General features: G+C 44.8%; 1 protein-coding gene across 2 annotated transcripts in view; it reads right to left on the reverse strand.

The window, feature by feature from the left end:
- Nucleotides 1-15,722, reverse strand: part of ZFYVE26 (zinc finger FYVE-type containing 26) — a 73,315-nt gene that overhangs the window by 44,744 nt on the left and 12,849 nt on the right. For both annotated transcript variants that reach the window (XM_075844518.1, XM_075844516.1), the window contains exons 6-10: nucleotides 14,061-14,225; nucleotides 12,750-12,838; nucleotides 11,731-11,879; nucleotides 5,980-6,171; nucleotides 242-889 (exon numbers count right to left, since the gene is read on the reverse strand). In XM_075844518.1, coding sequence (XP_075700633.1) covers nucleotides 242-889; nucleotides 5,980-6,171; nucleotides 11,731-11,879; nucleotides 12,750-12,838; nucleotides 14,061-14,225 — 1,243 coding nt within the window. The remainder of the gene's footprint in view (nucleotides 1-241; nucleotides 890-5,979; nucleotides 6,172-11,730; nucleotides 11,880-12,749; nucleotides 12,839-14,060; nucleotides 14,226-15,722) is intronic.

Consider the following 15,722-nt stretch of genomic DNA (forward strand, 5'->3'; position numbering starts at 1 on the left):
ATTTCCACTGGTTGCCATTGAAAACAGACCGCAAGTTTATATCCACTATGACAGAGGTGTCAAAAATGCGACCATGTGGTCCCTGTTGGCCAAACATTCGAAAGGTCTGTGTTAATTAACATGCAGTGCACTCTCTTGCGGTCTCATTTTAAAGGTCATTCGGGCCCCGCTGACATGCCTCTGCTTGGGCATCGCAAAACGGTCAGTCGACATGACAGATTCCAATGCGAAAAGTACGTACCTGCATTTCGATTGCTCATCACCACTTTGTATCTCCACTGGGCTTCGGAAATATATTTAGACAACTGGATTACTCTGTCCCTGAAGTCTTCCGAGGCCGATATAAACAACTTACGTTCGTCACCGTGGTCGTGATCGTTCAAGTGAATGGAGTCTTTAATAAGGTCTACCTGTTCTTTTAACATTTTTAAGAAAGTGTCCAACACAACCTCATCCACCAAAAATCCACCCAACCTACTGGTAACGTGTTTCAAATCGACATAGTTACATCTCACCAGGTCCCACAAATTGTTCTGAGAGATGTCTAAAGCACATGGTGTTGATCCTTGAGAGGTACTATTCAGGTCAGTGATTATTAAACTACTATTACTATGTTGGGAACTTTCCATCGGAGACATTATCGGAGTAGATTCCCCTCTCTCCGTGCTGCAGTCCATGCTACCAAGCCGGCCGAGTTTCAGCTCCACGTCTTCGTCACCTTCCTCCATAGCACAGCCCTCTGGAAGGGGAGGATCTGAGCGGAGATCGGCTACGGATATAAACATTAGGGAGAAGATGTTCTCCAGCAGCTCCAACTTCAGTGGTAAAGGCAGTGAACATAAATAATACTGGCACTTGGATAAATACTGTACAAAAAGATTTGGATACTCTGGAACGAAACAAAAAAAAAAAAGGAAAAATTACAACCAATATGAAAACAGAGGATTAATTTTATTTCTACAATGAATCAAGGACTGCCAGTACAGCCGGGCCCGAGAGGAGGGGACCCATCCCAGGTAGAGGGGTAGAAGTCAATCAAGGGGCCAGGCAGTACTGCTAAGGGGCCAAGAGACGAGGGGATGTGCATAAAATATTTATTTTGATCATCAAATAAGGGGGCGGGGCTTAGTGGTGCAACAGGCGGGACTTAACTTGCAATGGGTGGAGCTTAGTTCTGTCAGGGGGACTACTACCACCTCTGCAAAGATGTTGAGCAAAATCAGGAGGCTAAGTATTACAATGTGATTGAGTGAGGTTTGTAATGGGTGATCGGAGTATAAGTGACTGAATTATTAACTGTGAGTGCCTCGTGCGCTGCATGCATCTAACATGTGGCGAGTGTGAGGCCTGTGTCAAGTATGTGTAGTGCACGAACCGCATCTGTATGACGTGTCTAATATGCAAGTGTCGTGTGCGTAAGTGTCTGATGTGTGACTGACATGTATATAGTAGCGTGTGTGCTGTATACCACTAATATGTGTGCGGCATGTGGCCAATATGTGTATGGTGAGGAGTGTCTATACAGCACGCGTCTAATATCTGAGTGGTGTGTGTGTGTGCTCTGTGTGTCTTATATGTAAGTGAAACGTGAAATGTGCCATGTATAAATAATGTGTCAGCGGCGTGTATGTGGCATGTATACGATGTGTCATCGGCGTGTATGTGGCATGTATACGATGTGTCAGCGGCGTGTATGTGGCATGTATACATGGTGTCAGCGGCGTGTATGTGGCATGTATACATGGTGTCAGCGGCGTGTATGTGGCATGTATACATGGTGTCAGCGGCGTGTATGTGGCATGTATACATGGTGTCAGCGGCGTGTATGTGGCATGTACACATGGTGTCAGCGGCGTGTATGTGGCATGTACACATGGTGTCAGCGGCGTGTATGTGGCATGTACACATGGTGTCAGCGGCGTGTATGTGGCATGTACACATGGTGTCAGCGGCGTGTATGTGGCATGTACACATGGTGTCAGCGGCGTGTATGTGGCATGTATACATGGTGTCAGCGGCGTGTATGTGGCATGTATACATGGTGTCAGCGGCGTGTATGTGGCATGTACACATGGTGTCAGCGGCGTGTATGTGGCATGTATACATGGTGTCAGCGGCGTGTATGTGGCATGTATACATTGTCTCAGCGGCGTGTATGTGGCATGTATACATTGTCTCAGCGGCGTGTATGTGGCATGTATACATGGTGTCAGCGGCGTGTATGTGGCATGTATACATGGTGTCAGCGGCGTGTATGTGGCATGTATACATTGTCTCAGCGGCGTGTATGTGGCATGTATACATGTGTCAGCGGCGTGTATGTGGCATGTATACATGGTGTCAGCGGCGTGTATGTGGCATGTATAAATAATGTGTCAACCGCGTGTATGTGGCATGTATAAATAATATGTCAGCGGCGTGTATGCGGCATGTATAAATAATGTGTCAGCCGCGTGTATGTGGCATGTATAAATAATATGTCAGCGGCGTGTATGCGGCATGTATAAATAATATGTCAGCGGCGTGTATGTGGCATGTATAAATAATGTGTCAGCGGCGTGTATGTGGCATGTATAAATAATATGTCAGCGGCGTGTATGCGGCATGTATAAATAATATGTCAGCGGCGTGTATGTGGCATGTATAAATAATATGTCAGCGGCGTGTATGCGGCATGTATAAATAATGTGTCAGCGGCGTGTATGTGGCATGTATACATGGTGTCAGCGGCGTGTATGTGGCATGTATACATGGTGTCAGCGGCGTGTATGTGGCATGTACACATGGTGTCAGCGGCGTGTATGTGGCATGTATACATGGTGTCAGCGGCGTGTATGTGGCATGTATACATGGTGTCAGCGGCGTGTATGTGGCATGTATACATGGTCTCAGCGGCGTGTATGTGGCATGTATACATTGTCTCAGCGGCGTGTATGTGGCATGTATACATGGTGTCAGCGGCGTGTATGTGGCATGTATACATGGTGTCAGCGGCGTGTATGTGGCATGTATACATTGTCTCAGCGGCGTGTATGTGGCATGTATACATGTGTCAGCGGCGTGTATGTGGCATGTATACATGGTGTCAGCGGCGTGTATGTGGCATGTATACATTGTCTCAGAGGCGTGTATGTGGCATGTATACATTGTCTCAGCGGCGTGTATGTGGCATGTATACATGTGTCAGCGGCGTGTATGTGGCATGTACACATGGTGTCAGCGGCGTGTATGTGGCATGTATACATGGTGTCAGCGGCATGTATGTGGCATGTATAAATAATGTGTTAGCGGCATGTATGTGGCATGTATACATGGTGTCAGCGGCGTGTATGTGGCATGTATACATTGTCTCAGCGGCGTGTATGTGGCATGTATACATGTGTCAGCGGCATGTATGTGGCATGTATAAATAATATGTCAGCGGCGTGTATGCGGCATGTATAAATAATATGTCAGCGGCGTGTATGTGGCATGTATAAATAATGTGTCAGCGGCGTGTATGTGGCATGTATAAATAATATGTCAGCGGCGTGTATGTGGCATGTATAAATAATATGTCAGCGGCGTGTATGTGGCATGTATAAATAATATGTCAGCGGCGTGTATGTGGCATGTATAAATAATGTGTCAGCGGCGTGTATGTGGCATGTATACATAAAGAAGAAATGGAGACAGCACTACCAAATTTTCAAAGTGAAGATCCTTTTATTCCACGGTGCAACGTTTCAGCTCAATACGAGCCTTTCTCAAGCATGCTTGAGAAAGGCTCGTATTGAGCTGAAACGTTGCACCGTGGAATAAAAGGATCTTCACTTTGAAAATTTGGTAGTGCTGTCTCCATTTCTTCTTTATCTTGACTGAGGGGTTACCCGGACTGTGACCCAGGAGACGTGCACCCTCTTGAAATATTTATCCTGTGCTGCTGATCTATACATATCTATGGCATGTATACATGGTGTCAGCGGCGTGTATGTGGCATGTATACATGGTGTCAGCGGCATGTATGTGGCATGTATACATGGTGTCAGCGGCGTGTATGTGGCATGTATACATGGTGTCAGCGGTGTGTATGTGGCATGTATACATTGTCTCAGCGGCGTGTATGTGGCATGTATAAATAATATGTCAGCGGCGTGTATGTGGCATGTATAAATAATATGTCAGCGGCGTGTATGCGGCATGTATAAATAATGTGTCAGCGGCGTGTATGTGGCATGTATACATTGTCTCAGCGGCGTGTATGTGGCATGTATAAATAATATGTCAGCGGCGTGTATGTGGCATGTATAAATAATGTGTCAGCGGCATGTATGCGGCATGTATAAATAATGTGTCAGCGGCGTGTATGTGGCATGTATACATTGTCTCAGCGGCGTGTATGTGGCATGTATACATGTGTCAGCGGCATGTATGTGGCATGTATAAATAATATGTCAGCGGCGTGTATGCGGCATGTATAAATAATGTGTCAGCGGCGTGTATGTGGCATGTATAAATAATATGTCAGCGGCGTGTATGCGGCATGTATAAATAATGTGTCAGCGGCATGTATGTGGCATGTATAAATAATGTGTCAGCCGCGTGTATGTGGCATGTATAAATAATATGTCAGCGGCGTGTATGCGGCATGTATAAATAATGTGTCAGCGGCGTGTATGTGGCATGTATACATGGTGTCAGCGGCATGTATGTGGCATGTATAAATAATGTGTCAGCCGCGTGTATGTGGCATGTATAAATAATATGTCAGCGGCGTGTATGTGGCATGTATAAATAATATGTCAGCGGCGTGTATGTGGCATGTATAAATAATGTGTCAGCGGCGTGTATGTGGCATGTATAAATAATGTGTCAGCGGCGTGTATGTGGCATGTATACATGGTGTCAGCGGCGTGTATGTGGCATGTATACATGGTGTCAGCGGCGTGTATGTGGCATGTATAAATAATGTGTCAGCGGCGTGTATGCGGCATGTATAAATAATATGTCAGCGGCGTGTATGCGGCATGTATAAATAATATGTCAGCGGCGTGTATGCGGCATGTATAAATAATATGTCAGCGGCGTGTATGCGGCATGTATAAATAATATGTCAGCGGCGTGTATGTGGCATGTATAAATAATATGTCAGCGGCGTGTATGCGGCATGTATAAATAATATGTCAGCGGCGTGTATGCGGCATGTATAAATAATGTGTCAGCGGCGTGTATGTGGCATGTATAAATAATATGTCAGCGGCGTGTATGTGGCATGTATAAATAATATGTCAGCGGCGTGTATGCGGCATGTATAAATAATGTGTCAGCGGCGTGTATGTGGCATGTATAAATAATATGTCAGCGGCGTGTATGCGGCATGTATAAATAATGTGTCAGCGGCGTGTATGTGGCATGTATAAATAATGTGTCAGCGGCGTGTATGTGGCATGTATACATGTTGTGTCGGTGGGGTTTGTGGCGTGTATAAATAATGTGTCAGCGGCGTGTATGTGGCATGTATACATGGTGTCAGCGGCGTGTATGTGGCATGTATACATGGTGTCAGCGGCATGTATGTGGCATGTATAAATAATGTGTCAGCGGCGTGTATGCGGCATGTATAAATAATGTGTCAGCGGCGTGTATGTGGCATGTATACATGTTGTGTCGGTGGGGTTTGTGGCGTGTATGCATCATGCGCCTAATGTGAGTGGAGTGTATGCGGCATGTGTCTGATGTTCAAGTGCCTTGTGTGACGTGTCTAATATACGAATGCCGTGTGCACAGCAAGTGTCCAGTGTGTGTGCGTTAAGTGTCTGAGGTGTGACTGACATGTAGAGTACATAGTATGAATTAAACATGTACAGGATTTTTTTTTTTTATGTTTGTCTAGATTTATATGATATTTTTGTGTAGCTTTGTTGCTATTGAAGGAACAGGGCCGCAGACACACTCTTTGCACAGGGGCCTTTACTGTCCAGGACACCTTCAGTTCCTCACCTGAGCTCCTCCCGTACTCGCTGTCATCCAATGAGCTGCTCAGCTGGTTGGTATAATAATCCCTGCACTGGGCAAGATCGGGAGCATTGACACACAGGGCATAGATGGCATACTTCATAGCACAAAATGCCTGAAACACAACAATGTTCCGGTGTTGCGTCTTCTCAAGTAGATCGTGATGTTCTGTAGTAACTGCAGGTGAAAATTTTAGTCAGCTACTAATCTACAGTGAATAAAACAGGGGCACTTGGTTATTTTTTTTACAACAGTTTAACAATTCTTTTGGGGCTGCAATGTGAAATAAAAACATTTTATTCTACGAGAGTGTGTGTCAATATATATTCTATGAATAATTTTTATACCAAAAGTTCTGAAATAAGGTCAATAGTTGTTTTATAATAACATGCAGGATTTCTAGCATTAAAAAAAATAAAAAATAAACACCTTTCATAATTTTTTGCTTTCATGTGTCCCCCCTGGTGCTGCAGCTAATCTGTGCTGCTGGGGGAGGGGATCCGAGTATAATCAGTCTCCTTCTCTCTCTGGCAGCGGATAATATGGTCCCTTCTTACTTCCCAGTGAGGGGTCTAGTCAGCTATACTGCCATGCTACTGCAGAGACTGCTCCTTCCCTGACAAGCAGGGCAGAAAGCCATTTCTAGTGGCTGCTCTGCAAAACACAGACGATCACTATGCAGTGGACCATTGTATTTAATAACCTGTAGACCCCCCTTTAGCGGCAATTACCTCCACCAAACAATACCTGTAACTGCAAAATAGGTTTGCTTAAAGGAAAGGTGTCACGAAAAAAAAATGTTTGATATCAATTTGCATTTTGTGTTTTATTATAAAATCTTTTATTTATGTGTGTGTTTGTGTTTTACTTTTTTCTAACTTTTACTTCACTATGGGGGCTGCCATTTTGTTTTTCATCTCTATATGTGTCGATTAACGACACATACAGATATGGAATACGGCAGCTCCAGTCCCATAGGAGTCAATGAACGGGACCCGTCCCATTGACTTTGCACTATGGCTCTGTCCTGGTCAGACGCAGGTCAAAGTCACACAGAGAAGAGCAGCTGCTTGCAGGGAGAGAGCAGGCGCCATCTGCATGTCCCACTCTCTACCTCACAGACCCCCGCCCGCTCTCGTGACCCCCGACGGGCCCCCCCACCCGACGCGCCCCCCCCCCCTGACGACCCCCCCCCCTGACGACCCCCCCCCCGACGACCCCCCCTCCCTTGTGTGAAGGACACACGATGAAACTGTACTGGGAAAGCCCTGAACGGTAAATCTCTCTAGTTGTGCTGAGACTGTTTGGGGATGTGACTAATGAACCTCTCAGTCTCAGCACAATTAGAGAGATTTATCGTTCAGGGGTCTGGGAAAGCTGGGTGACCACCATTACCCCCTCCTACTGGAGTGTGAGAGGTTCATTAGTCACATCCCCAAACACACTCCACTAGGAGGGGTAATGGTGGTCACCCAGCTTTCCCAGACCCCTGAACGATAAATCTCTCTAATTGTGCCGAGACTGAGAGGTTCATTAGTCACATCCCCAAACAGTCTCAGGACAACTAGAGAAATTTACCGTTCAGGGGTCTGGGAAAGCTGGGTGACCACCATTACCCCTCCTACTGGAGTGTGAGAGGTTCATTAGTCACATCCCTAAACACTCCAGTATGAGGGGTAATGGTGGTCACCCAGCTTTCCCAGACGCAGATATAACCAGGAAAGGGCTGGATGGACGGGCTGAGGGTGCACAGGGTTTTTGATGACCCCCTCTGTCATGTGATTGGACCTAGGTTACCGGTTCATCAGACGGGGTTCATGTGACTATAACTCTGTCCATAACAAGAGACAGTGCACTCAGGACATAATTGTGTGGTTCTGTCTGCGGTGATGGCGGTGAGTGGCTCTGACACCCGCCTCCCCCGTCGGGTCATCTCAGGACAGAAGGGGTGTCCGGATTGGAGACACAGCGCCGCACCTGTCCTCAGGTTTTGTCTGGTATTGCAGTTCACCTCCATTGAAGTGAATAGGACAGAGCTGTAATACCACACACGACCTGAGGACAGGTGCGGCGCCATGTTTTCCTGGACGACCCCTTTAAGACTTTTCCCGTGTGTGTGTGTGGCAGAGCGGAGTGTGCACGGGCGCCGCTGATACTTCATAGCCGCTTATCAGCTGTTTTGAAGAATCAGCGGCGAGAACACACACACACACACACACACATCCCCCAAACACGCAAAATCAAGTGTAATCAAGCGTTTTTTATGTGTTTTTTTTGCATGTAAAATGTGCAAAAAAAAAAACATGTCAAATACACGGCGTGTGAACCGGTCAACTGAAAAGTCATTCACTTCACTTTAATCATTCTAAGGCTGGGTTCACACGACCTATTTTCAGGCGTAAACGAGGCGTTTTACGCCTCGATTTACGCCTGAAAAGACGGCTCCAATACGTCGGCAAACATCTGCCCATTCATTTGAATGGGTTTGCCGACGTACTGTGCCGACGACCTGTAATTTTACGCGTCGCTGTCAAAAGACGGCACGTAAAATAACAGGCTTGGCAAAGAAGTGCAGGACACTTATATACAGGACACTTCTTGGGACGTAATTTGAGCCGTTTTTCATTGAATTCAATGAAGAACAGCTCCAAATTACGGCCGTAATTGACGCCTCGCAAAACGCGAGTACGAGCAATTACGTCTGAAATGACGGAGCTGTATTCTCCTGAAAACAGCTCCGTCATTTCAGACGCAAATGCAGTTAGCGTGTGCACATACCCTAGGGGTATGTTCACACACAATGTTTTCAGCTGAAAAATCGGAAGCAGAACGCCTACAAGCATCTGCCCATTGGTTTCAATGGGAATTACTGTTCCGACAGGGCGTTTTTTACGTGGTAGTTTTCCAAAAACGGCACGTAAAAAGACGCCCGACCAAAATGAAGTGCACATCACTTCTTGGGACGTTTTTGGAGCCGTTTTTCATTGACTTTATAGAAAAACAGCTCCAAAAACGTCCGTTAAAAAACGCGAGTTTGATTAAAAAATGGCTGAAAATCAGGAGCGGTTTTCCCTTTGTTTAGTAAGCGTGTGAACATACACTTAGCCTTTTGGTGTGTCCTAGAACTTCTTCCAGCTGCAGAATCACACCCAACATGGCTGCCGGACACTGCTTAGCAATTTGAAGACACCTTTACCTGGCTTGTGAGAGGGGGGGTGAGGTTCCCTCCCACATTTACAGCAGCTGTGAGTCAGGTTGCTTTGCCTTATTCACCTTGCTGTAATTATGGGAAGTGCTCCCCCTGGTGGCCAACATTGGAAAACATGTCAAATTATTATTTAATTTTTAATACTTTCCACCATACGGGAAAAAAAATAAAAATACAGCAAAAAACGTAAAAAATATAATAGAAATAAGTAACGACACTTAAAAAAAAAGGTTTAATTTGCGACACATTCCCTTTAACGTTGAGATTTATTGGACCATTCTTCCCTGCAAATGTGTTTTGGGTTCATCAACATTTCTTGACAGCCTTCTTCAGGTCATGCCACAGCATTTCTATAGGGTTAAGCGAGAACTCTATTGAGCTCTATATAACACCCAACACAATGTAACTAAACTAAAACACACACGCAGTTGTATTGTTCATGTCTTCTATTGAGCACATCGAGTAAATAGCCACAGTGAAGGAGGAAAAGTAAGTGAACCCTTTAATTTAATAACCTGTGGATCCTCGTTCGCAGCAATTCCTTTTTACAAAACTTTTCCAGTCGCTGCAAATTAGATTTGTGCAATGTTTAAGATCAAGCTTGAACCATTAGTAAAGTAATGGTACGAGTAAGGGTCCTCTTAAACAGCCCGACATGGGACGTGTAAAAGAGCGCCAATCAACGAGACCGCTTGTTGATCGGAACTCGTTTGCTCTATTCACAAGGAGCAATGCATGTTCATCGGCTGATTGTTTCCCTGTTTACACACGGGAATGATCAGGAACGCGCGTTCGTTTGCCCAAAAATTGATCCATGTAAAAAGGGCCTTAAGTAAACCTGTGTGTTAATGACTTCCCCTAAAAGCTAATTGGCAAAAGTTGTATTAAGAAGATGAGATTGGAAGCGTGGATTTAATAGGTGCTTTGCCCAATAAATAAAGGCACACAAAGCCTGGTTACTGACAAATATGTTCTTCTCAAGAAAGATTGATTAGAATGAACCATGCCTCGAGGCAAACTTCTTTCAGAAGATGTGTTATAGAGACGCAAGAAGCTGGGAAAGGCTACAAAAGAATCACTAAAGACCTGGGTGTACATCAATTCACAGCTAGACAAATGGAGGTTTGTTGCTATTCTCCCTCCGAGTGGACGTCCAGTTAAAAATCACTCCAGAAGCACAACCGACAAACCTAAAAGAAAAAGGACAGAACCCAAGGGTAACAACAAAAGACCTACTGAAGATTCACAAACTGCAAACTCTTCGGTTCATGTGTCCACTATCAGAAAAGCACTTAAGAATAATGTTCATGGAAGGAAACAAAGGAAGCTGCTGCTGTCCAAAAAACGTATTGCGGACAATCTCAAGTTTTTAGCACAAATGCAGAACACTATGTTTAGAGGAAAAAAAAGAACATTGCTCACCAACACCAAAACCTCATCCCAACTGAGAATCGTGGCGGAGGGGACAAGCGTGGCGGAGGGGACAAGCGTGGCGGAGGGGACAAGCATGGCGGAGGGGACAAGCGTGGCGGAGGGGACATCGTGGTTTGTACGTCTTGTGATCATGAAACAATGAATTTAAAGGTGTATCAAAACATTTCACAGGAGAATGTAAGGACGGCAGTCCATGACCTCAAGCGGAAGAGACGTGGGGTGATGCAATAAAACAATGGCACGAAGTACACGCATAAATCAACTAAATGGTTAAAAAAAAATATATATTTGTGTTTTGGAATGACCAAGTCCGAGTCCTGACCTCAACCCTACAGAGATGCGGTGACATGACCTGAAGACGGCCGAGCATGAAAGACATCCCAGAAATATTGATGAAATGAAACACATTTGGAGGGAGGAACGGTCCAAAATTCCTCCTCAACGTTGTGTAAATCTTATCTACAGGAAACATTTGGTGGAGGCGATCGCTGCTAAAGGGGATTTACAGGTTATTAAATTCAAGGGTTCACTTACTTTTTCCCCTGCACTCTGGATGTTTAGTCAATGTGCTCAATACATCTGTTTGTGTGTGATTCGTTTAGTTACAATGGGTTTGTCTATAAAGGCCTGTTCACATCACCATTCGCTTTCCGTTCCGGGGTTCCGTCGGAGGTTTCTGTCGGGTGAACCCCGCAACTGAAAGTGACAGCACAGCTTCTGTTTCAGTCACCATTGATATCAATGGTGACGGAAACATCGCTAATGGTTTCCTGATATATATATATATATATACACACACACATACACATACACACACACACACACACACAGTTTATGTTGCATATATAGAAGAACCTTGGATAGACAGACAGTGGAGAACATGGGCACTTTGGGCCTGCTGAGCAGAGCTCGCCTTATACATAGCACCGGGCTGTATATGGCACAAGCAGGTTTGCCACAGTGCCAAGAATAGTTGGAGTGCCAGGTTAATAGAGTAAAACAATGGGTGGGGGAATCACAAATAATCCGTTTTGCATTACATTACCGTGTAACATGTTACATTACATTCAGACAAAGAAGAAAAAGCAAAGCACCTTCCTCGGAGAGTCCCCTGCGCAGAAGCTTCAGCACCTCGTCTTCATTAAGCTGTGGCAAGTTGGTGAGATGATGAAGAATATAAAGAGCAGAATGGCTGTCCAGGGTACAAAGGTGACGGAGTATGTCTTTTCTGGAAATTTCTTGTCTGCATAATTACATAATAGAACGTGGTTACAGCACCAACTTTACATGTGTTCATGACGTGGTCACCATTGTCAGCCATATTGGAAGTTATAGAGAGGTGACCAGGGTCATCCAGTCACCCAACTGGTACAAAAGTATTTTCAAACAACTTCCTGCTCTTCTAACTCCCCCTTATTCTCTATATCTTGTACTATCAACAATTCTCCTTCCATAAAAAAAAAAAAAGTTTATAATTCAAAGCTCTCCTGTGCCTGGTTTTACACAGGTAGATGTCACCCATGTTTACCACCTTTAAACAAGCGCCGATCAACAATACAGCCTGTTGATCGGCGCTCGTTGATCCCTTCAAACGGAGCAACAATCGTTGGGGACGAACAATCATTACTACGATCGTTCGTCCCCATGCTTGTGCATCATGTCGTAGCACATCTCGGTTTATACAGGGAGACGTGCTAACAACTAGCGAGCAATGTTGGCCGCAATCGGCTAATCTTTGTCCTGATACACAGGGCAATGATCGGGAACGAGCGATCGTATGATCAGCGACGAGCGATCGTATGATCAGGGACGAGCAATCGTATGATCGGTCGTTAACCTGATCATTGACCGATGTGAAAGGGCCTTTAGATTAGCACAAAAGGTGAGCACTATCATGCACTGATTTAGGAACAACTTTATGCCCCCCCCTCCCCAATGGCAGTGAGCAACACAAGCACCAAAGAAAAATAAATAAGATGGTTTGTAGGTAACATAAAATTACACCTTTATAAATCTGCTATTAGAAACTAGACATCCGCTGTAAAAAAACAAAAACAAATGCACCCAAAAAAATACACTGAAGTGTACAGAGAAGTATGGCGCTAGCACATACCTGCTGTGCTCTATACACCATTCCAAAGCTTCCACTTGATACAGGAGTCCATCACAGAATTCTGTTAATAATGAATCATTACAGAAATCCTGCAAAAAAATACCAAAAAATTTAATCTGTAAAATCTTTTAAATAATAACAACAACACAAATAATAATCATAGCAATGACCCATAACCCAATTAAATAATACGTACACTTCCGGGAATAAAAAAAGAAAAAGTATTGCTCCAATGCATCTTCTACCATTTTATGTATACAGCTCCTATGCAGATCTATGTGTCTTCACGGCTACAGACAAGCACTGTGTGTACTCTGATCTTGCAGTCATATGTTACTTCTTCTATCTCTGCACTGTACACCATTGCCTGTAGTAGGGCTGGGCGATTATGACCCAAATCAAAGTCACGATTAAACATGTAACCTTGATTACAATTAATGAATGATTATTTAGGCCACACCCCTTTTACAGGCCCGGCCCCCTATTTGCATGCTACGCCATTGAATTTATTATTTATCCCGAGCCTGCTGTAAACTACTGTATATAATATAATCCGACACTGCCCCACACATAGTATATTGCCCCCATAGTACTCTACATACTATATTGTGCCATAGCTGTCCCCACACAGTATAATGCCCCTATAACTCCAACCCACACGGTATACGGCCCCCACACATTACAATGCCCCTATAACTGCCCTCCACACAGCATAATGCCCCCATAGGTGCCAACACATTTCCAGAATGCCCCATAACTGCCCTCCACACAGCATAATGCCCTCATAACTGACTTCCACACAGTAGAATACCCCCCCATAACTGCCCTTAGGGTCTCCTGCTCTACCATTGGATTCAACTGTATCTGCGTCTTGAAGATGCCGATACAGTTTAAAACAGGAGAAAATAATTGATAAAAGCGAAATGCGCAAGCCGAAGTCGATTAATTGCGCAGAATTTAATTGTTTTTTTTTTTCAATTAATTGTCCAGCCCTAGTCTAAAGTCTAGTGAAATTTCAGTTTTACTAAATACTTGTAAGATGCTCGACTATCGTTATGCATTGAATACAATGCTGCATTGTGCCGATCCTCTGTTATGCCTCCTGGAAATGAATAAATAGACAACTCTGTAGCCAGAAGTGGTCAACGGAAATGGCCTAATTAGTAAAAAAAACTAATTTCTATTTCCATTGATCAACATGGAGGAGCAGGCCCCTTAATGACGGTTTAAAACCCTTCCCCCATCAATAGTTTGCCAGGTGAGCGGCCTGGACAGTACGAGCAGGAGGCACCTACGTTTTCATGAACGTACCATATTTTTGTGCATGATGTTCAGCAGTGACCTGGCGGACTCTGTACTCTGCAGGTGAGTCCATCCTAATAGGACTAGAAGACGTCTCAAAGGCTTCAACTCATTAGACAGCAGTCCATCTAGACTGGAGAAATCTTCTTTTTTCAAGAGGGCCAAGGCAGAAAGCTGGAAGTACAGGTCAAGTAACACGTCGGAGATCTCTTACATTGTTACCGGCATCGTCCATTACTCTCATAACTCCATTCAAAACCATCAGAAAGACGCAAAATAGAATTCAATATTAACAGGTTAAAGGGGTTGTCCAAAGAAGGTCAACACTCAAAAAGTCCTATAAAGTTGCCCCATGTATACAAACAGACATACGTACAATTAAAATTGTATTCCAGTCCACAGTCCCTCCAGTGTGCTGTAAGTAACACGATGTCCATCAGGGCTAATGTTACATCACCATGGATGAAATGCCACCATGTCCGCCTGTGCGTTCACTTAAAGGGGTTTTCCCATGAGAGACATTTATGACATATCCACAGGATATGTCATAAATGCCAGATAGATGCAGGTCCCACCTCTGGGACCCGCACCTATCTCTAGAACAGGGCCCCCTAAACCCCGTTCTAGCTTTGTCTGATCTTGCGGACTCCCGGACACTTTCTGGTTAGATGGTCGGGAGTTAGGGAAAACAGCCGAGCTCACTGAGCTAGGCTGTTTCCGTAACCCCATAGTAGTGAATGGCAGTACCGGAAGCAGCTCAGCATGCGAGCTCGGCTGTTTTCGTAACTACCATTCAGTTCTAAGGGACTAACGGAAACAGCGGAGCACAGCGAGTTACGCCGTTTACGTATCTCACAGAGCAGCTGAACAGGGTTCAGGGGGCCCCGTTCTGGAGATAGGTGCAGGCCCCAGAGGTGGGACCCGCATTTATCTGACATTTATGACACATCCTATGGATATGTCATAAATGTTTCTCGTGGGAAAACCACTTTAAAAGGTAACTAAACTTTAAAAAAAAACTTTTGACAGGTCACAGTGACATGTCAGAAGTTTTGATCGGTGGAGGTCCGAGCGCTGAGACCCCCACTGATCGCTCGGGGGAGCGCTGTGCTGCATCATTTCTGAACAGCTTTCCTAAGAAAGCCAAGTGTGCGGAGTATGGACTACATTTTCTATTGAGCGTCTGCACCGCTCCGAAGGTGGCCGATCAAAAACTAAGCGGCACATCGCTTATGCAGTTTTGTTTTAGCGATCGGTGGGGGTCGCAGCGCTCGGACCCCCACCAAATCAAAACTTCTGACGGGTCACTATGACATGTCAAAAGTTTAGTTACACTTTGGATGACATCATCACGTTCCTTTCAGAAAAGCAGAGCAACGGTACAGACGGAGGCTAAAAGTGGGGGACCGGAGCGGAAGGATATTTTTATGCCTTTTCCTCCATTATTCCTCCTGGACATATATGAATAAATTAAAAACTAAGTGTCATAATTCCCCTTGTTAATGGGTCGTCTCGCTACACTTTCAGAGACTATAAATCAGGGCTGACCGTGTCAGACTGAGTAGGAAGACACCCTAACAAGGGAAATGGTAACGCCAAGTTGTCAATGTATTCCTACATTTACAGTAGGACTAACAGAGGAACTGCACGACGCAGAGCGCTAAGAAAATA

Source organism: Rhinoderma darwinii, chromosome 12 (assembly GCF_050947455.1).
Source record: "Rhinoderma darwinii isolate aRhiDar2 chromosome 12, aRhiDar2.hap1, whole genome shotgun sequence".
Taxonomy (NCBI): domain Eukaryota; kingdom Metazoa; phylum Chordata; class Amphibia; order Anura; family Rhinodermatidae; genus Rhinoderma; species Rhinoderma darwinii.